General features: G+C 37.5%; 5 protein-coding genes across 6 annotated transcripts; 4 read left to right on the top strand and 1 right to left on the bottom strand.

Annotated features, from left to right (window-relative positions):
- Window positions 1–336: 336 nt before the first annotated feature.
- LOC126624098 (uncharacterized) lies at window positions 337–4265 on the top strand. The gene is made up of 11 exons (XM_050293117.1): window positions 337–782; window positions 931–1072; window positions 1494–1561; window positions 1825–1895; window positions 2001–2243; window positions 2537–2700; window positions 2784–2839; window positions 2945–2997; window positions 3451–3619; window positions 3697–3794; window positions 3881–4265. The coding sequence occupies exons 1-11, from the start codon at window positions 653–655 to the stop codon at window positions 3986–3988; spliced, it is 1302 nt and encodes a 433-aa protein (XP_050149074.1). The 5' UTR covers window positions 337–652; the 3' UTR covers window positions 3989–4265.
- Window positions 4266–5259: 994 nt separating this feature from the next.
- Window positions 5260–8190, top strand: LOC126624100 (14-3-3-like protein D). Of its 2 annotated transcripts, XM_050293120.1 has the most exons (7): window positions 5260–5430; window positions 5802–6108; window positions 6194–6281; window positions 6981–7090; window positions 7203–7351; window positions 7764–7819; window positions 7945–8190. In XM_050293120.1, the coding sequence occupies exons 1-7, from the start codon at window positions 5358–5360 to the stop codon at window positions 7945–7947; spliced, it is 786 nt and encodes a 261-aa protein (XP_050149077.1). In that variant the 5' UTR covers window positions 5260–5357; the 3' UTR covers window positions 7948–8190. The 2 variants fall into 2 exon arrangements, with proteins under 2 accessions (XP_050149077.1, XP_050149076.1); XM_050293119.1 differs by lacking the exon at window positions 7945–8190 and having other exon boundaries at window positions 7764–7825.
- Window positions 8191–8897: 707 nt separating this feature from the next.
- Window positions 8898–9900, top strand: LOC126624102 (olee1-like protein). Its single transcript, XM_050293123.1, has 2 exons — window positions 8898–9133; window positions 9291–9900. The coding sequence occupies exons 1-2, from the start codon at window positions 8977–8979 to the stop codon at window positions 9650–9652; spliced, it is 519 nt and encodes a 172-aa protein (XP_050149080.1). The 5' UTR covers window positions 8898–8976; the 3' UTR covers window positions 9653–9900.
- A 2095-nt stretch (window positions 9901–11995) lies between these two features.
- Window positions 11996–16969, top strand: LOC126624096 (dihydroorotate dehydrogenase (quinone), mitochondrial-like). Its single transcript, XM_050293115.1, has 12 exons — window positions 11996–12143; window positions 12265–12402; window positions 12632–12714; window positions 13564–13887; window positions 14081–14333; window positions 14974–15054; window positions 15142–15249; window positions 15331–15360; window positions 15633–15770; window positions 16269–16306; window positions 16435–16534; window positions 16625–16969. Exons 2-12 carry the CDS (start codon window positions 12268–12270, stop codon window positions 16697–16699), a joined length of 1365 nt encoding a protein of 454 aa, XP_050149072.1. The 5' UTR covers window positions 11996–12143; window positions 12265–12267; the 3' UTR covers window positions 16700–16969.
- A 1262-nt stretch (window positions 16970–18231) lies between these two features.
- On the bottom strand, window positions 18232–18965 carry LOC126624104 (dof zinc finger protein DOF1.5-like). Its single transcript, XM_050293125.1, has one exon. It carries the CDS (start codon window positions 18846–18848, stop codon window positions 18357–18359), a length of 492 nt encoding a protein of 163 aa, XP_050149082.1. The 5' UTR covers window positions 18849–18965; the 3' UTR covers window positions 18232–18356.
- Window positions 18966–19437: the final 472 nt, after the last annotated feature.

Raw genomic sequence — 19437 nt, 5'->3', positions numbered from 1 at the left:
CAATGATAACCTTCAAAACAGAATCCTGACACGACAACACCCTTAATAATGCAAAGGTTTGAAAAATTAAATACGAAGCACATATAATCCAAAGGAAATTTCAGATAAATAACGTTACAAAAATTGACAGTTCATTATTCGATAAATATTCAATCGAAGGAATAAACTATAAAAGCAAAGAGAAAACGTAGATGAGGAAAAATGTAAAAAATTAACCATCTACACTCATCTTTGTTTAGGGGTGCACAATTCTCCACCCAGAGTCAATGCCTTCAATTGCTCTCCATCCATTTGTAAGTTTAGCCGTGAGAACTCTTCATCTAATAGGGTTTTGGTTTTTAATTTATTAGGTTTAGTTTAAGAATATTTACGTCTAGTTAAGTGATATTTTGGATATATTTGAAAGTTTCATACAAACTGACATTTTTGAAATTAGATGCTAATATTTGGCTATATTTGATAAATACTCGATGGAAGCGCCGGAGAGAGGAAGAAAGAGACATGGGTGCATCGTATTTGGCAGAACAACGCTCAGAAGGATAACAAGAAACATCACTGCATTATTGCGTCGATGCCGATTCCATCCCTTTGATTCAACCGAGAAATTAGGATCCCTCTCTCTCTCTCTCTCTCTATATATATATACACATACATGGCGTCCGCTTCTCTGATTCACGCGCGCTTTGGGTACTTACCGAGTTTCAGCGGCAATCGGCGGAACGACTCCCAGGGACCTCTCGGCTCTTCGTCCTCCTCCTCTTCGTCTTTCAGCTTCGGTTCTGGTAATCAATTCTCTCTCCGTCTCATCCAATTTTCCCGGGAAAATTTTGAGATTTTTGGCTCAAAGGTGTAATATTTGCTTAATTTTCGTCAAATTAACGGCATTCGATGATATTTGAATTACTTTCTAGTCGACATTTTTTGTTGCAGGCATATATAGTAGTTGGAGAAATCAAGGTCTTAGAGCTCAAGCTATGACTAGTCAGGGAAATTTCGGATCCTCCAGGGGTATTGCAAATGCAGAGGAGAAACCCGATCATCTTCTCGTCCTTGTTCATGGCATCATGGCAAGGTATATCTTGTTCCTAGTCTCATGGAGCTCTGCCTGTGATTGTAATTTGCTCTTGTTTCTATAAAGTTTACGCCTTTACAGAAATTTTTTACTTTTGAAGCAAATGTAAATGGTAAAGGAAAATCAGGTAGAGGGTTATGTAATGTGCTTGATTTTGTTTATTTGGCGCAAAACTGAGCGTTCTAGGATTCATACAGCCGACCCTGGACCCCACTTGGTGGAGTAAGGCTTGGGTGGTGTTGTTGGATATCTTTGAGTCTTTTTAGTGGTACTTACTACAATTTTCAGGTTCCACATGTTTGACGCTTGTACTAGCGCTTTCTGTGGTTCATTGCCTTCGAACTTTTGTCTCTGTGGTGCATATCTTTGGCTACGTTTTTCCCCAAATTGATATCAAGTTGACTGATTCTTAGTAATGCAGCCCAAGTGACTGGACATACGTGGAAGCGGAGTTAAAAAGGCGTCTAGGAAGAAATTTCTTAATCTATGGTAAATTTATCTTATTTACTTTCAGGCTTTCAGCTTACTTTGTTGACGGCTTTTAGACTAGGAAGGACAATCAGAAACCTCAACTGAAATGACCTAAATCTTATGCATCTACTGGGAAGAACAGATATTACGGTCATTAAGATGTGACAGATGGTGACTCAACATCAAATTTCTTTTTGCAGTTTCCATGTCTTTGAAATGCATGAATTTGATATTAGGCTGTTGGTCTGTGAGTGTTAACATTGTGGTTAATGAATTTGCAGCAAGTTCATGTAACACGTACACCAAAACGTTTTCTGGTATTGATGGAGCCGGGAAACGATTAGCAGATGAAGTGAGTTCTGACGTTTATGAGCCACTGTTTAAAAGTTTTATGCTTTAAGTTTTGTTCCGAAATAGCAGATTGTAGTTGCATAACCTTGGCATTCATGATAAACAGGTTATGCAACTTGTACAAAAGACAGAGAGCCTGAAGAAGATCTCATTTTTAGCCCATTCTCTTGGGGGCTTATTTGCAAGATATGCAATTTCTGTCCTTTACACACCCAATGATAGTGCCAGTTCAACTACTGCAAATTCACAAACGGCGCACTCTTTGAGAGGAGGAAAGATTGCTGGTTTAGAGCCTATCAATTTTGTAACATTGGCAACTCCACATCTTGGGGTGCGAGGGAAAAATCAGGTCTGTATATCAACTTGATTTCATTGTATCTGTGATTTGATGCCATTTTGGACTCTTACTTCTTTACAAAGTCAAGGTTTACTGTAAAGATAGTCCTAATACTGATACTTTGAATGCGAGAATGGTAAATTGTAACAATGACCGAAGTGAATTGTTGACCATGTGTCTTTGACTCATTGTTGTTGTATGATGAATTAAGATGGCTGTAACAGACTGATATCCAGTATATGGATGTACTTGAACTTTACCTTGAATTAGAAAATTTGAATTCCTTTAATTTTCTTTTTCTCCAGCTTCCATTTTTATTGGGAGTACCTTTTTTAGAAAAGCTGGCTGCGCCAATTGCTCCTATTATTGTTGGTCGAACTGGTAGTCAGCTGTTTCTCACTGATGGTAAGCCCGAAAGACCACCACTTCTTTTGAGAATGGCATCTGATTGCGAAGATGGAAAATTTATGTACGTGGAGCCTTTATATTACTTTGGGCAATTTATTTTTTTTGGCAAGTTGTTTGGTGGTTCTAACATGTTTTATTCTGCAGATCTTCTTTGGGCTCCTTCAAATCTCGGATTATTTATGCCAATGTATCATATGATCGTATCCTACTTTGTTAATCCATTTTGTTCCGCAGTTAGATGACTTTATTAACTTTTAATTCATTTGTCCTCTCTCCAACACATCGATTTTCTTAACAATAAACAGATATGGTTGGCTGGCGTACATCATCCATTAGGAGGGAGACGGAAATATTTAAGGTGACAGATCATTCTCTGCTTAATGCATGCCATAATTAATTATTTTACCGTCGAGCAATTTAAAAAGTTGTTTGAGTTTGCAATTTAAATCTCATAAAACTTGTAAGCGGCTGCTGTTAGTAATATGCCATACGCAATATGCATATGCAATTCTCTTTCAAAAGATGCCAAATAATGTTGTTACTATTTGACTGGGCTTAAAGTGGCAGAGCGTTTTTCTAGCCAAGGCAAAGTCAGTTTTTTACGACTGAATGCTCTTTTTCTCATAACTGCAACTATATATTGGTGATAATTAGTCATAAGTTGACAGGGCCAAGGAAATTATGATCAGTTATGATGATGCTTGGAAGTGTCAATATCATGTTGTGGGCAGCCTCCTCGCCGGTGATAATTAGTCATATTGTGATGTAAAATTGTTCACTAATCAGTGGTTATATGTAACTTTATTGGCAGCCTCCTCGCCGGTCTTTGGACGGGTACAAGCATGTTGTAGACGTGGAGTACTGTCCTCCAGTTTCCTCTGATGGTCCCCATTTTCCTCCCAAAGCAGCTAAAGCAAAAGAAGCAGCACAAAGCGAACCTAACATACAGAACACATTAGAATATCACGAAATTGTTGAAGGTACAAAAACGATAATTGCTAACAGAAATCTAGGACAGGATGATTGCTGATGAAGCCTAACCTTTTCCCGTGAACAGATGAAATGATACGGGGATTACAGCAGTTAGGATGGAGAAAAGTTGATGTCAGCTTTCACTCGGCGTTTTTGCCCTTCTTTGCCCACAATAACATCCATGTACCCCATCAATCGATCTTTCTTTTAACGAGATTTTCCTTCTCTGTTGTCTGGTTTTCTAAATCGATTGCTATTTGTGAATCCAGGTGAAGAATGAATGGCTTCACAATGCTGGCGTCGGGGTGGTTGCCCACGTTGCCGACAGCCTGAAGCAACAAGAATCCTCCTCCTCATTCATCACTGCCAGCTTATAGCTTCAAATCTGTACGTAATATTACGTGCAGTGTAGCTGAAAACATGTAGAATAAGTTAACCTCACCATTTATTGGTCAATTAGTGTAGATCCCTTTCGCCTCTTTGTTGCCTCGTAGAAGCTTTGACATGTCCAAAGATGTATGGGATGTACATTTCACATTTGTACATGTAATCTGCAATGTGATCGATAAATGTAGTCAGCTAAGCTTCGCTCTCGCGAAAAAAGAGATTTATATAAAGTGACTTGCAATGAAAAGTAGCAGCAAATTACACACAGGACCTCAGTTGCAATTTACACTGGATACTATTTTTTTTCTTTCTTTAATTAGGCTCTTTAGCCAAAACGGTTCTTGAGATTAGCTGAATTCCTTATTTTGGTTTCTAAGATTTAAAATCAATAAAACTGATCCCTAAGTTTGTTTACCGTCAAACATTTTGGTGCTTTTGTGAAAATCTTGGTAAATTAAGATAAAATAACAAAAATATCCTTAATTTTTGTCAAATCATTTTGGCCTATTGTTTATTAAATTGAGAGTATTTTTGTCGTTTTGGTCTTTGTTTAATAGAGATTTTTTACGGAATAATTGGCGCTGGACAAATTTCACGAGCATTTCTATCAATTTCAAGTTTCAGGGACCAAAATAAAGAATTATGTCAATTTCAAATACTATTCTTGCTAAAATGCCTATTAAATAACCAACACCGTTGTTATGTTTGGATCTGTCTTGGCTTCCTCCCGAATCATTATGTTTTTATTTTGTGCATATATGTCTAGTCATCATGCCCCTTATGCCCTGGATGACACACGTGCTACAATGATCGGGACGCATGCAAATACAAATTATTATTTATTTTTTTGCACGAGTATCAAACTATGATCGACGGGAAAGAAGAAATGTGACTTTTTGAAAAGAAAGAATTTAAGATGCGACTATCCAGTGTTTATCAGTCTTAAATATATTTAGAGGACGTCAAAAGAAAATTAGAAAATTGGAAAAAAGGTGCATCGTTCAGCTTGCATCCCACGTTCAACTGCTTTCCCCCGCCACAATTATTTTCCCAAGCCCGTCTAATCCACGCGCCCTGCCTAAACCGCAACTTGATATTCTCACGCGAAGCCAACAGCCAAGCGGTGCGTGCGCCCAACGTTTCGATCAGCGCGTGGGTATTGTATGTCGGATTTTGAGCCGGCCCAATCCGGGGGCGTATCCGGGCCCCACCCCGAACCGGTCCTCACCCACCCAACCACACCAAATGATGCCGATGCCTTTTTCATAAAACAGTCATTCTAGAGAGAGAAAGAAGAGAGAACTTGAGAGTTCACAGAGACCAGAGAGAGAGAGAGGAAGTGAGAGAGTGAGATCGGCCATGGCTTCCCCCAAGGAGAGAGAGAACTACGTCTACACTGCTAAGCTCGCCGAGCAAGCCGAGCGTTACGACGGTATCATCTTATTTCCCTCACTCTCTCACTATTTTTTTTTTTTGGATGATTTTTTCGCTTCAGATTTCGTGAAATCAAAGCCTTATAATCTGTTTGGCTACTCAGAAAATCAAAGAGACCAGAAAAGATAATTCACTTTCAATTGTCTTTCCCTCTCTTTTTTATTTATTTTTTTATTTTTTTTTTGTGTAATTTTATTTATTTCTGAGAATCTGAAGTTCTTAACTTGGACACTGTCAGGAAGAACTTCTCGCAGAATTGATTTTGATTTAGTAAAAAGAATGAGATCTGAGCGTTGATTTCTTTATTTTTCATGGAATTAGGGTTTTGACTTGCATTTACTTTATCTTCTGCACTTTTTTTCTTTGCAGAAATGGTGGAGGCGATGGCGAAAGTAGCGAAGCTTGACGTGGAGCTCACCGTAGAGGAGCGGAATCTGCTTTCGGTTGGGTACAAGAACGTGATCGGAGCTCGCAGGGCTTCGTGGAGAATTCTGTCCTCGATTGAGCAGAAGGAGGAGGGGAAAGGGAACGATCAGAATGTGAGCCGTATCAAGGAGTACAGGCACAAGGTTGAGTCCGAGCTCTCCAGCATTTGCAGCGACATCATGAGGGTTATCGATGAGCATCTCATTCCCTCGTGCACCGCTTTTGAGTCCACTGTGTTTTTCTACAAAATGTGAGTGGTTTTATGCTTTTGATTGAGTGTTTCGGAGTGGATTAAAGTGTTTGGCTTTTGAATGGTTTATTCTGTGTAATTGCAGGAAAGGAGATTACTATCGCTACTTGGCGGAGTTTAAGACTGGTGATGATAGGAAAGAGGTTGCTGATCAGTCAATGAAAGCTTATCAGGTATAGTAAGAGATGGTCTTTAATTTAGAACTCTTATCAATCAATGAAAGCTTTTGGCGCGTTTGTTTGCTAAGTATGGGGGACTCGAAGAGAAAAGAAATCGGCTTTATGAATTTTTTGTTACTCAAACAAGCAAAAAGTAAACCTTTTATCTGCTGTTAATATTGGTACTAACTAAACTGGTATCTTCTTGTGTTGAAAACGACTAGTAATGGTATGATTCATTTGCATTAGCTGGAATTGTGTTTCAGACATGGCAGCAATGCTGATCCTTGCATTGAACTACGTGATTTAATGGTGTGGCCGGCTATATCTAAGTATTAGGTTAAGTTCCTTTTCGTTAGATTAACGAGATGTACGCTTATCGTACTTGTTCACATTTTGAAGCTACTCCTTTTTTTTTCTGAACAGCCTATTATTGAAATGAGGCGGCTATGTCCATTTTCTCTCTTTAAACTATTGCTTCTGGCTGTTCTAATTAGGATTTTATATCTGACACTTAACATTAATATGTGTGATCTCATCTATAAGTAATGAGGATTGCGCAGAGGACACTTGAAATGGTTATACTGATTTTGTTCTCCGGGCTCCTGTAATAAACTGTTATTACTGTTCTGTAGAATATTAAGATGATTGTATACGTGTACAAATAATTGATTTGTCACTTTGGGTGGTTTGTTATGTTTTTCAAATTTGCAGGCAGCTTCTAGTAAGGCAGAGAGTGACTTACCCCCCACACACCCCATCAGACTCGGTTTGGCCTTGAACTTCTCTGTCTTTTACTATGAAATATTGAACTCTCCGGAAAGGTATGCGTGCTTATGTGACCAAGATTCATGATATCACTTTTTTTCTTCGTTGGCAAAAGCAAAATTTGAAGGAAATAAATCTTATTAATTGCACATTGGTGCCTTGCTCCAGGGCTTGTCACCTTGCAAAGCAAGCTTTTGATGAAGCTATCTCAGAATTAGATACTTTGAGCGAGGAATCGTACAAGGATAGCACCTTGATCATGCAGCTTTTAAGGGACAACCTTACTTTGTGGACCTCTGACATTCCAGAGGATGGAGGTAATGATTTTATCTTTGTTTCCTTGTGGATTGTGGCTTTCTGGATAATGTTAGTATATGCGGTTTAATTGTTCCTGACTTGTTATGTAGTTTCATCAAAGTCATGCGATGCTTGTTCTTGACTATTTAACTTTTGGGTTGTCTTTTGAGGAATCAGTATATGTCATTGTGAGATGATTGTCTCGCTATTAGTATATTACAATCATCAACACAATGAGAAATATTATAAGTAAAAGTAGAACAGACTTGTGAAAGTAGTTTGATGTTATGTGTCAATGATGTAAACTATGTGCATGTTTCCCTTTTGTTTCCCATCTCGAGTCTGGTTAGATGTTCAATCGCCATTCCGTTTTAAATTGCATTTTGTGAACAATCCAGAAATATCGGGTATTAATATAATTCTTTGCTACAGCCGAGGATATCCAGAAGGTGGATGGCACTGCTAAACCTGGAGGTGAAGATGCAGAGGTATAGCTTATTTGGTCATCCCACTCCCACCCATCATTTTGTTCTTTCATTTTTCGGCCATATCTAGCACGCGTTATAATTATTTGGTTTCCGGGTCTTCAACATCCTTCTTTTCCTTTTCGTAGTGAATGGAAGCGGCCTATGGCTGGCCAGGGCTTGTGTAATTTTACGGATGGAGAAAGTCGATGCAGGGTCTCTTTTCTTATGGTGTTGTTAATTTTTCTCCGGTGAGATTCTAGTTAAATGTTGTTGTTCTGTTATTGTTGCGGTTGTAGTTCCCGCGACCCCGAAACGCAGAATTCATCTCTCAGTGACTTAATGTAAAAGCTTTCTTCTACATATCTAAATTTCAATCCTCTGTTTGTGGAGAATGTGATTTATTTGCTGAATGTTTAATTTGTTTTCTTCCTAAAATTAGAAACGTTGTGGATATGTTTTTACCAACGGAACTTTGTTTAGCTTACGTATGGGTCAATAAATGGGAGTAGGATTCTCTCCCCTATGTTTTTCCCTCCCCTTCCCTTCCCTTTTATTTGAATAATTACGGTTAAGGTATGTCAACATCTTATATTAATTTTTTATAAAAAAAGAAAGACAAAATAGAGAATGAGAGAGGAGGTCCTTACTCCCAATAAATGATAAAGACCGTTTCTAAGTTACTTCTAATACTTCTTTTATTATTGAACTAATAAAAGATTTTACGAAAACTAAACAAGTGCATTTTCTCACATAAAAAAAGAAGAGACTTATCTCCACTGCTTTTAGTTGGTTTCGTGAAATGGTACAAAAATTATCATAAAATCTATTTTCATGTAACGTTCGCTACATCATAAGCCTTGCGTAAAGTTATTTAAAAATGCTCAAGATGACGGAATTTGCTCTGGCTATTATCTCTTTTATTGGTAAGTAGTAACTAGACGGAGAGAGTTTCAAGGAGCTAAGAGCGAGTCAAAATAATTGTCTTAACCACAAGTAAAGAAGGTAAGAAATGACAACCTCAGAAAAATAACTGCTAACAAGAAAATCAAATAAATCCCGTCCTATTTTCTGCATAAAAAAAAAAAAAAAAGCCATCCCCCTCTAATCTGCACATATATAGTCCTCCTCTGATATCCAAGCAAGCAAAAAAAAAAAAAAGCACGAAATTTAACCTGACGATGGCTAATTCCAATAGTATCGTTCTTGTCTCTGCCCTTTGCTTCTTGTCGCTCGCCGGCGTTGCATACTGCGGCGAGACCCTCAATGTGCACGGCATTGTTTACTGCGACAACTGCCGCATCCAGTTCGTAACCAGAATCAGCGAGACCCTCAAAGGTACGTATGTTCAACCTACTGTACCTGATGCATTGTCTGTATATAGTTAAAACTTAAAAGTTAATATAAAACAAACTAGATTGATACTCGATATCAGACAATTTCTTTTCTCTTCCCTTACATTGCATTGCATGCATGGAATGGTACGTATGTGCAGGTGCAAAGGTGAGATTGGAATGCAGAGAGAATGAAGGGGGAAAAATAACTCTAAGCAAAGAGGCAGACACCGACGACTTAGGAACTTACTCCATTCCGGTGGAAGGAGACCATGAAGAGGAGGTTTGCGAGGTGATCTTGGTGAAGAGTCCCAAGGAGGACTGCAGCGAGATCAGCAACGAGCTTCATGTGAAGCTCAGCGCGAGGATCAGCCTCACGAATCACAACGGCATCACCGGGCCTCATCGCATGGCGAACCCTCTCGGTTTCATGAAGAAGGAGGTTGATCCTAAGTGCGCTGAGGTCCTCAAGGAGCTCGGACTCACCCCCGATGGCGACATTGATGATAGCAGTGCTGAATAAGCCATCAATAATTTTACGTACTTAAACAGTAGGAATCGATATCCCGGCCTTCATTTTTCGATCATGTGTAATCAATAAATGGGTTTTTATTAATTTCCCCTACTAATCCAACGTGATGTATGAGAGATGTAAAGTATACATCGATCGGTCTATCGATCTGCGGTAGTAGTACTTAATTAGGGGTATATTTTTGTTAGGGTTAGCTGCAATATTCTTCAAATCTTGATTAATTAAGTGGCTTGTGATCAGCTGCTACTCCTTTTTTCTACATACACATACACACACACACACACACACACACACACACACTTGGTCTGGTTTGGATCATTTGCTTGAATTATTGGTTTCAGTACATATTCATTTTTTTTCCTTTTAATCACGACAAGGTTTCACGCAATCTCCTTTATTAATTATCTGCTTTAGTTTTTCTTCTTGACATAATAGAGGTTAAACCCTTTGATCAAGGACCTTAATGAATCTTGTTTATGTTCTTTGCAAGGCCTAACCATAAAAATTGAGTTTGTGATATATATTACCCAAGTTTCTCCTCCTCAATTGGTAGCTTATACAAAAAGAGTTTGTGATCATAAAGTGCGTATAAACAATAAAGCAAATTCTATTAATCTATGGTTTCTGGCCATGAAAAAAAGTATATGATTCCTTGGCCATTCACAGCAATGTTATTCTCTTTCTTTGTATATGAATCAGAATATGATACTATGTGCATCGAACTTAAGATGACGGAGGAAAAAGTTTGTGTTATTTTAGACGTGGGAGAGTTAAAAGAAGGAATGATTATTTAATTAAGAAAAGTGATTGGAGAATTGGTAATTCAGGAGTTAAAAGATTATTTACTGTGGTTATGTCCAGAAAGTGGATGTTTTGCACTTTTCAGGTTGTCCATATGAACACCACTTTCATCATTTGACATGTCAGTTTGGGCCCGTAATTATATAAATTCGAAGAAAATGCAACTTTTGCATAAAAATGCTCTCCCTTCTCCCACAAAAGTGATTTGAGCCATTTTTCATAGAAATCTGCAATTTACTAATAAATGAGGGTTCTTTATTTTTTGTCTTTTGGGGTTTGAAGGGGTTTTATTGCTTGTCTTTTAGTTTTCTCTAGCGAGCTTTTATAATATGTTCTTAGGCCTCGTATTGGGCATCTTTCATTCAATAAAAATTCAGAAAACGAGAATTTCTCTCACAACTTATAGTATTCCAGAAATTCTTTCCAAGGGTAACTGAGATTTGTAATCCCTAAACCTAAACTTCCGCCAAGTCATAATGGGTGGAGGAATAAATTGTTTTTAAACTCGTCATCTTTATTAGTTACAATTACAAGTGAAGAACAGGAAAAATAGATATGTATAAAGACCGCATGCTAGTCAAACATAAAGGTAATATGGTAACTAAATAACCATTTGCCATAAACTTTATCTATCACAACCAATCTACTTTCTCCCCCAACTTAATTGAATAATAAGTGAACAATGTTGCAAATCAGCTAACCAAATGAAGCTACAATCTAGACCTTGAATTGTGTTCTTTTCAATTTCCTCCCCAATAACTTATGCAACATCTAACGGATGATATTGTAGGTGCCCTTATAGGCCACTCTGTTGTTATTAATGATATGTATTAGTTCGTTTGAAATATAAAGGTAATATATAGTAACTGAACAATCATTTGCTATCACAACCATTTTACTTTTCCTCACTCTATTATAATTTGAAGTAACTTTCAACACATCAGAACTTTTGTAGGTATACAAAGCTTGAATACTCTTGCATACGGTTTAATATCTTAGCCAATAAAATATTGGGTATCTACTCATGCTTTTCAAGTTCGAAACTTCTCATTTTTCTAAATTGTTGTAATAGTTTCGAACCATCCCTATCTCCTTAAAAATAATAACAATGTATATATATGTATAAAAACTTGAAAACTCTTCATCACAAAGGCTGTGTTCTATTAATATGATTACATTTTTCCTCATTACATCACAAACCCAAAGAATTTGAGAAGTTGTGAGTGACCATAATATTCTCATGTAAGGTCGATGTCTTAGTTTTAGAGGATATTAATTAAATATAAAAACAAAAACACATTTGTTATAATTTAAGTAAAATAATAACACCACCTAATGTTCTAAGTAAATTCAAAATTCTTCGATCATATAGTTGATATGCTATAATCTAAAGTATAATATTAATAAAAATGTACAAATGTATAAATAAATTAATATCATGTGACAGCGTGACTGTCGTCTAATATATAAAGTGTATACTTCGTGAAGTGGACAGTCCACTAAATGACCCATAAACGAAAAATAACCCGATTAATCTAAGAAACCGGGTGCCCGCTTCCCAAATTATATCACCCGCATACGAGAGAAGAAGCCAAACCCGCTTGTGTCATTTCCTTCAATTAGCCGCCGCAACTCGCCGTCAGTGTGGTTCTCTTTGCCTTCCACCGCTCACTGCTAACAAGTACGTTCCTTTTCTGCTATTCAATTTTCCTTTAGTTTTCTTGTTCGTCAAAATTTAAACTATTGCAAAAGTTTCATTTTTTTGGTTTGATTTCTTTGAGTTTTTAATTTCATCATTGAAGGCCATGGCGGCAAGGGCTTCCAGAAAATTGCTGAGAGACTTTTTGTTCAAAAGGGCATGCGCAGCTCCTGTTGCATGTGCCAGACATTGTTCTTCTGCTGCTCAAACTGCCCCAAAGATTCCTCATTTTTCGAAGAAAGTACGCTCTCTCTCTCTCTCGTTGCAAATAATCACAGTGGAAGAACTGTGAAACTTAGTGTTAATTTTTTTCCAGTAAATTTGCAAACCCATCTTGCCAAATTGCTGTTTTTCACTTTTCCTTGCTTACAGTTTTAATTTTGGTCGATTTTTGTTCAACGTCTTGCATGTTTTAATAGATTTTTGTTTGATTTTCTGAAGTGGTGTGTGTACTTGTTTTGAACCTGTAGGGGAGGTTGTTGACGGCAGCCACCTTAGGCTTAGTTATCGGTGGCGGAGCTTATGTGAGCACTGTGGATGAAGCAACTTTCTGGTACCGAATTTCATTTTTCGAGTCGAAGTTTTGCTCTGTTTGCATTTGAACTTTCTTTCGGTTTACCAGTTGCGGTGTTTACGTTTATTTCCAATGACTGTTATCTTAACCAAGCATTCTATCAATGAGAAGATTATATTCGTAACAGACGTAGAACTCTTTCAAGGCAATCTTGGATGCTTGGATTTTGTATATTCTGGTGCTGCATTATTTGAACCTGTGTGAGTTTTGTTTTGGAGGAGGGCGAATTTCTGTAGATTTCTCGTAGTCACCTAAAAACTTTGGAATTAATACTCTTTTAACTGTGAAATCATAAATTTCTCTTGCTAAGTTTATAGGCGTCTTGAGGCATTAAAGAATAAACCTTCTGTTTCCTGTGATGCACATTACTTATTGGTCAGAGTGTAAGGGTGAAGCCTTTCACTAGATACTTGTATCTGTTTCTTTACGGGTTTAACTAGGCACCTAAAGGATCAGTTAAAAGCATGAGCACTTAATTCTTAATTCAGTTATCTTCGTATTTTCTTTTGCCAAGATGGTATTCGACCCCATCATGATGTCTGGGTCTTGGTGGATGCAATAAAGACTGAAATTGGAATTTCTTAACTCATTTGTAATTTGATGGTACTCATTAGGTAATAAATTATGAATTGCCATCTCGTTATGTTCTGCATCATTCTTGTCATGACAGTATGTTTTTTCTAGTTTGTACTTATTTCTGTGTATGAAGCAGAAACCACATAAGCCAATTCATTTATCAGTTTATTGAATGGCTTAAGTTTTTGTCAAATATTGAACTTAAAATTTAGTTACATTTATTGCTAATTTTTGGATATCAACTTTTTGAAGTGGCTGGCTATTCTCAGCTACAAAAATTGTGAATCCATTCTTCGCTCTTCTTGATGCTGAGGCTGCTCACAGATTGGCTGTCTCAGCCGCAGCACGTGGTTGGGTTCCTAGAGAGAAGAGATCAGATCCATCAAATTTAGGGCTAGAAGTTTGGGGAAGGAAGTTCTCCAACCCTATAGGTCTTGCTGCTGGCTTTGATAAAAATGCTGAGGCAGTTGATGGTTTGCTTAGTTTAGGGTTTGGATTTGTAGAGATTGGCTCTGTAACCCCTGTTCCGCAAGAGGGCAATCCAAAGCCTCGTATCTTCAGATTGCGTGAGGAAGGGTAAGAGTATATTTTATGTTCTTATTATGTTGTACTGATTAAGGCCTGAGTTTCCTCAAGTATGTTGTGTTGAGTCACTTTTAAAGGTGGTGTAGGTACTTTGGCTCCTGAAAGTTTTCTTTCTGATAAGTTGGCTTGGTTCCATTTATTTTTCTAACTTATGTGTTATCAATCTACCTGATTATGTGTTCAGAGCTATCATCAATCGATGTGGCTTTAATAGTGAAGGAATTGTTGCTGTTGCAAAGCGATTGGGTGCTCAACACGGTAAGAGGAAGTTGGATGAAACTACAAGTTCATCTTCTTCAGGTGAAGAGGTCAAACCTGGAGGCAAAGCTGGCCCTGGCATATTAGGTGTGAATCTTGGGAAGAATAAGACAAGTGAAGATGCTTCTGCTGATTATAGACAAGGGGTTCATACATTGTCGCAGTATGCTGATTACTTGGTAGGTTTTTCTCTACCAACCCAACTTGTATAACAAGAATTCACTTTTTTCCTTGGTACCCACAAATGTATCAACTTCATTGTGATGCCTGTATTAGTTTAGTGGCCAACATCTAATAAGATATGTTGTTATTGAGTTGGTTATCCATGCAGAAAAGCAAGGAGAGATGAATTTTGAATAGGCCTCCTTCTTGTGGTCTTTAAGTTGATTCATTCATTTGAAAGTTGCATACTTTCATACCATCTTTAGGCTAGCCTTTCAGATCTCACAAATTGTACAACAGAATTGGTCAGGTGGCCAGCAATATTCAGGAAGTCCAATTTTATTTACTTGAATAGGATATGAACAATTGAACTTGTATCTGGAAATGATTCAGATTAAATGTTATAAAAAAGTAAAAGTTGTTCAACTTCAGCAGTGAAAGCTGAATTCGTAGTCGGTTGGAATCTGTGATTGCTGAACATCCAATTCCATATCATCATGCATAATCGTCCATGATTCTTTATATTAATCCTCAGAAGTTAAGTTGTCGGTAATAATTTCCAAACTAAAAGCAATCAGGTTTTAGTTTCTGTGTATATGTGTTGAGTTCAATTCCTGTTGTATTAATTCGACCAAACTTATGCTTATCTGCCTGCAGGTGATAAATGTTTCATCACCAAACACCCCTGGGTTGCGTATGCTTCAGGGAAGAAAGCAGTTAAAGGACCTTGTGAAGCAGGTATGGAGCTCAAAGCATGAATTTTCTATTTTTAGTAATCACAATGTCTGCAAACGTTAGCTCCTGTAACACTTTCTTCCTATCAAGGTTCAAGGCGCTCGTGACGAAATGCAATGGGGTGAGGAGGGTCCTCCTCCATTGCTTGTGAAAATTGCTCCAGATTTGTCTAAAGAAGACCTTGAAGATATTGCTGCAGTATGTATCCGTGCTCGTAATTGATTTTCTTATTCACCCCATTAACATGGTTTTCTCATGGTTCTTTGTTTATGGATATAGGTTGCCCTTGCCCTTCGCTTGGATGGATTGGTATGTTTTCTTCCAATCACAAACTTACCTATTATACTAGATTAGCATTTCATATTTCTTAATAAGAAGAACCTCTACTTAGTCCCTTTCGTTCCTAAAGAAAATGGAGAAAGTTAACCTTAGTCAGTTCATGCTGGTTGTGGTGTTCTGCATGTTGATATGTTGATGAGGTTATGATTATACCTAACATATATATCTTTCAGTATATTCTATACTTAAATTGACTGCAATTTCTTCTACTCTTTATGATGTTTATTTACCTTTTCTTCTAGATTATATCAAATACAACTGTTTCAAGACCAGAATCTGTTCGTAAACACCCGGTGGCTTCTGAAGCTGGTGGCTTGAGTGGGAAGCCACTTTTCGATATGTCTACCAATGTCTTAAAGGAGATGTACATTTTGACGAGGGTATGTTGTCTCTTCGTAACTCATGTAACCTGTTATCCACAATATTTACAGATTGCACTTCTTTATGATGTTTGATTACTTAAATGTTTGAAGGTGCATGAAGAATTTTGGCCGGATATGTCATTTCTGTACTGATCTTTCATCCTGCTGTGGCTTGACTACAAGAAAAGTTGGACTATTGATAATTCTTCTCTCTTACATTACAAAGAATAGAATTATGAAAGTAAATGACTTAAAATGGATCGTATCCTAGTTTCATGTAGAGTAGCTTGTCATTGTTTTCGGGTCTGATGACTATGTGACATGCACTGTAATTCAACTGATGCCAAATTGATTTTCTTTTATTTACTTGCTATGGAAGGAAGTTTGTTGGCTTGAAACATGTAGTCCTCTTTCGGATCTATGTGAACTATTTGTTTACAGTCAATGTTCTTCCCTTTTGGTTCCATTTATACGTTATATATCAGAGCTTGACCGTGTTAATGTAATATCATTCAGGGAAAGATTCCTTTAATTGGGTGTGGAGGCGTTAGCAGGTAAGATCAGAATCGTCCCTTGATCTTGTCTTCGTTGACATCTATTTATTCAGAAATAGAGATTCTCATATTTTCAAATCTTGATCATTATTTTGTCAAACCTGATCTTGTTTATGCCATTAAATTAGTGGTGAGGATGCTTACAAGAAAGTACGAGCTGGTGCGACTCTTGTTCAGCTTTATACAGCATTTGCTTACGGGGGACCTGCTCTCATCCCCCAGATAAAGGTATTTTCTGATGCGTTCGTTCTGCATAAACCTTTTTTTTTTCGCCTAACGTCAAAGACGTGCAGATAATACTTTTATTATTCTTCCTAGGCTGAATTGTCCGAGTGCTTAGAAAGGGATGGTTACAAGTCCATCAGTGAAGCAGTTGGTGCAGATTGCAGATGAGTTTTGCCCCAGGTATGGCAACGCCGAAAGTATAACAAAATATATATGCAGTGCACTTATTTGCGGAGCAAATTTCTACGTTGCATGGTGTAAATTTTGGTTTTTTTAACCGATTTTATTTATTTTTCGAGAGGGCGGTCGGAGAGGACCCTAAAAAGTGCGAGAAATTTTGGAAAGATGCATTATTTGCAGTTTGTACCGTAACCTTTGAACTGTGAATGCTAAATTTAATTGTAGCAAAATGGAAAAGAAAAATCTGTTGCCTTAGAATTTTTATGTACAAATTCAAAACCTGTGTGTTTTTATTATTAAGTTATTGCAAGGTTATTTTATTTAAATTTTTTTTTTTTGAACAAAAGAATGAGAAGTTTTTGAACTCAAAACTTTGGATGCATGGATAAATGCTCTTAACGAACTGACCTATAAAACGCTCTTTCAATTCTTATATTTCTGTGTGCTCCTACCTTGAATAAGCAGCCTCATTTTAATCTTAAGAGAAAATGCTAAGGAGGGTCTCTTAAAGTGAGATTTAATGGACTCTCACAGTTTCTCGTCAAATTTCGTAGTAACATTGTAAAATATTTTGCTAAAAACATGAGGTGACGTTCATGGAGAGTTTCATTTTTAGGAGCTTACTCAGCATTTCTCTAATTTTAGACAAAATGGTTGTACGATGTACATGGTGTAACGGAAAAAGACTTGCAATCATTTGAATGTCCTTGGACCACAGTTTATTTATTTATTTACTTATTCTTTACCGAACGATAAACCTTTGTTTACATTAAGTGAGACTAGTATGACATCATATCAAACTAAGTTTTATTAAGTCTCATATTTTTGCGAGTAGTGCCCTATGAATCAGATGGTTCATAGTCATAAACTGATTGAGTTTTCGTCCATGGCCGTTGGATTCGATCGTGCGGTTGAAAATGAATGACCGGATGACTTGCTAGGGACTATTATATTGGCAAGTAATTAAAATTTGAGAAGTTAGGATTTTGGTGCACAAAAATGGTGACAAGTAGGGTGTTTTCCAATAAGACAAAACACCCAACTTGTGAACAGTAATATATATTGCCAAATCTTATGAAAATTAAAATTGTCTTTCAATTTCAAAGATTGAAATTCTCGTGTTTTTTTTAATCAATGACGATTTGATCCGTTTAAAAGAAGAATTCAGTAGAAGAGGGGGAAGAAGAAACCAACCTTCCTGTGTTTGAGTTGTCATTCATAGTTTCTCACTTTCTCTCCTACGTCCTTCTTGATGAGAGATTTTTTAGTGTACCGAATCATATGCTTGACAAATTGAAAAATTTATCCTCTTTAATTTAGGTTTTGTGCTCACTCAGCCAATCTAACCGTCCACTTGGTACATGGTCAACTATTTCAGGCCGCATAAAATATTTATTTATGTGCTCATTTGCATGATTGAGTTCGATTCCACATTAATTTCTGTGATTTTTTTTCTTTTCCGACCGATATTAATACCATCCACACATTAATTATATAGGGATGAAAGATTGCAATACCAATTTGTATACACACACACCAATAATTACCATTAGGCTAATTCACAATACACATATTTTTTCAATTTCTTTAAGTTACTAATATATATGGAATATTGTGGAAGAATAAATTAGGACAATATGATGATTCAGCTGCATGGTTGACCACCTGAGCCGCTCCTCCGCCTCTTCAGCACCGGGAAAACTTGGTGAAAACCGCCTTGTTCTGCCGCCACATGCCACTCTTCCACCACCCCATCCAACTCAAACTGGTGCACCACATCTGAACCCTCATATATACAACCCTCCGGGAACCCGGCCATCCCCTGACAAGGCGGCTTGGTTTTCCGTCGCCCGGCCCCCACAGGCACGTTCCGTAGGGCCCCGCCTGCCGTCCAGTACCTCTGGCAGCCCTTGCAGAAGTGTCTAGGCTGCTTAACATTGTAGTTATTGAAGTAACAAAATTTAGTCTCCATACTTTTGCATCTTGGGCATGGTATGATCCTATCTGGCCGCTTCTCCACCATTTGATCATCTTTTATGGGTTCTTCTTTTACTTGTGATGATCTGTTCTGCAGTGTAATCGTTTTCCCGAAAAGCTTAATTCCATGAACATCTTGGCCGTTTTGGACCTGAGCCATGGGATTTTTCTTTCTTTTTTTTTTTTTTTTTGTTGAGAGAGAGAGAGAGAGAGAGATGGTTTATGTTTTGAGAGACATACACTTTGTATGGTTTAAGGAAAGGTGGTGTGCTGCTGCGAATGCTTATGTATTTATAGGGGAAGTGAGAGGATAAAAGTGCTTAAATTAAAAGCAGGATTGTATGTGTAAAATCCATGTGACAGCCGCCAAGAGCTAGGGCAGGTGGTTTGCAAAAGTTGACGGTGAGCTTTTTGTCCACATCATTACTCCACGTCATCATCATGGAGTCTAAAAGTGGATCCCAGTCCAGGTAGGTCGCGTACAAAGTGTTAGTGGTTGATGGATGGGAAGCATAAAGAGACCGATTAAAGCATGTTTTGCTAATGAAAGTTGTCGTTGTGTACATATTATACCCTAAAATCAAAAGTTGTGGAAAAATAAAAAGCAATAAAGTAAAAGTGCTTCTTGTTCTTGCTTTGAGAAATCTCGATGCATTCGGGTTTTTGCTTTTGGTTGATTAAACAAAAGCAATGCTATATCTAATTAGCGACTTTAAACAGTATTGGTGAAACAGAAGCCAGAAGCTCTG

The sequence above is a fragment of the Malus sylvestris genome, chromosome 5 (assembly GCF_916048215.2).
Source record: "Malus sylvestris chromosome 5, drMalSylv7.2, whole genome shotgun sequence".
Taxonomy (NCBI): Eukaryota; Viridiplantae; Streptophyta; class Magnoliopsida; order Rosales; family Rosaceae; genus Malus; species Malus sylvestris.
The sequence above is the reverse complement of the archived record's forward strand: the minus strand, read 5'-3'. Positions and strand labels throughout refer to the sequence as shown.

What these genes read in the sequence shown, in the direction of transcription:
- LOC126624098 (XM_050293117.1), top strand. Translation starts at nt 653, where the DNA reads ATGGCGTCCGCTTCTCTGATTCACGCGCGCTTTGGGTACTTACCGAGT. An exon ending in GGGTGCGAGGGAAAAATCAG is followed by an intron (nt 2,244 to 2,536) that starts GTCTGTATATCA and finishes CTTTTTCTCCAG; the next exon opens with CTTCCATTTTTATTGGGAGT. An exon ending in GGGAGACGGAAATATTTAAG is followed by an intron (nt 2,998 to 3,450) that starts GTGACAGATCAT and finishes CTTTATTGGCAG; the next exon opens with CCTCCTCGCCGGTCTTTGGA.
- LOC126624100 (XM_050293119.1), top strand. Translation starts at nt 5,358, where the DNA reads ATGGCTTCCCCCAAGGAGAGAGAGAACTACGTCTACACTGCTAAGCTC. An exon ending in GCAAGCCGAGCGTTACGACG is followed by an intron (nt 5,431 to 5,801) that starts GTATCATCTTAT and finishes TTTTCTTTGCAG; the next exon opens with AAATGGTGGAGGCGATGGCG. An exon ending in TGACATTCCAGAGGATGGAG is followed by an intron (nt 7,352 to 7,763) that starts GTAATGATTTTA and finishes TCTTTGCTACAG; the next exon opens with CCGAGGATATCCAGAAGGTG.
- LOC126624102 (XM_050293123.1), top strand. Translation starts at nt 8,977, where the DNA reads ATGGCTAATTCCAATAGTATCGTTCTTGTCTCTGCCCTTTGCTTCTTG. An exon ending in AATCAGCGAGACCCTCAAAG is followed by an intron (nt 9,134 to 9,290) that starts GTACGTATGTTC and finishes ACGTATGTGCAG; the next exon opens with GTGCAAAGGTGAGATTGGAA.
- LOC126624096 (XM_050293115.1), top strand. Translation starts at nt 12,268, where the DNA reads ATGGCGGCAAGGGCTTCCAGAAAATTGCTGAGAGACTTTTTGTTCAAA. An exon ending in ACCTTGAAGATATTGCTGCA is followed by an intron (nt 15,250 to 15,330) that starts GTATGTATCCGT and finishes TTATGGATATAG; the next exon opens with GTTGCCCTTGCCCTTCGCTT. An exon ending in AGATGTACATTTTGACGAGG is followed by an intron (nt 15,771 to 16,268) that starts GTATGTTGTCTC and finishes AATATCATTCAG; the next exon opens with GGAAAGATTCCTTTAATTGG.
- LOC126624104 (XM_050293125.1), bottom strand. Translation starts at nt 18,848, where the DNA reads ATGGCTCAGGTCCAAAACGGCCAAGATGTTCATGGAATTAAGCTTTTC.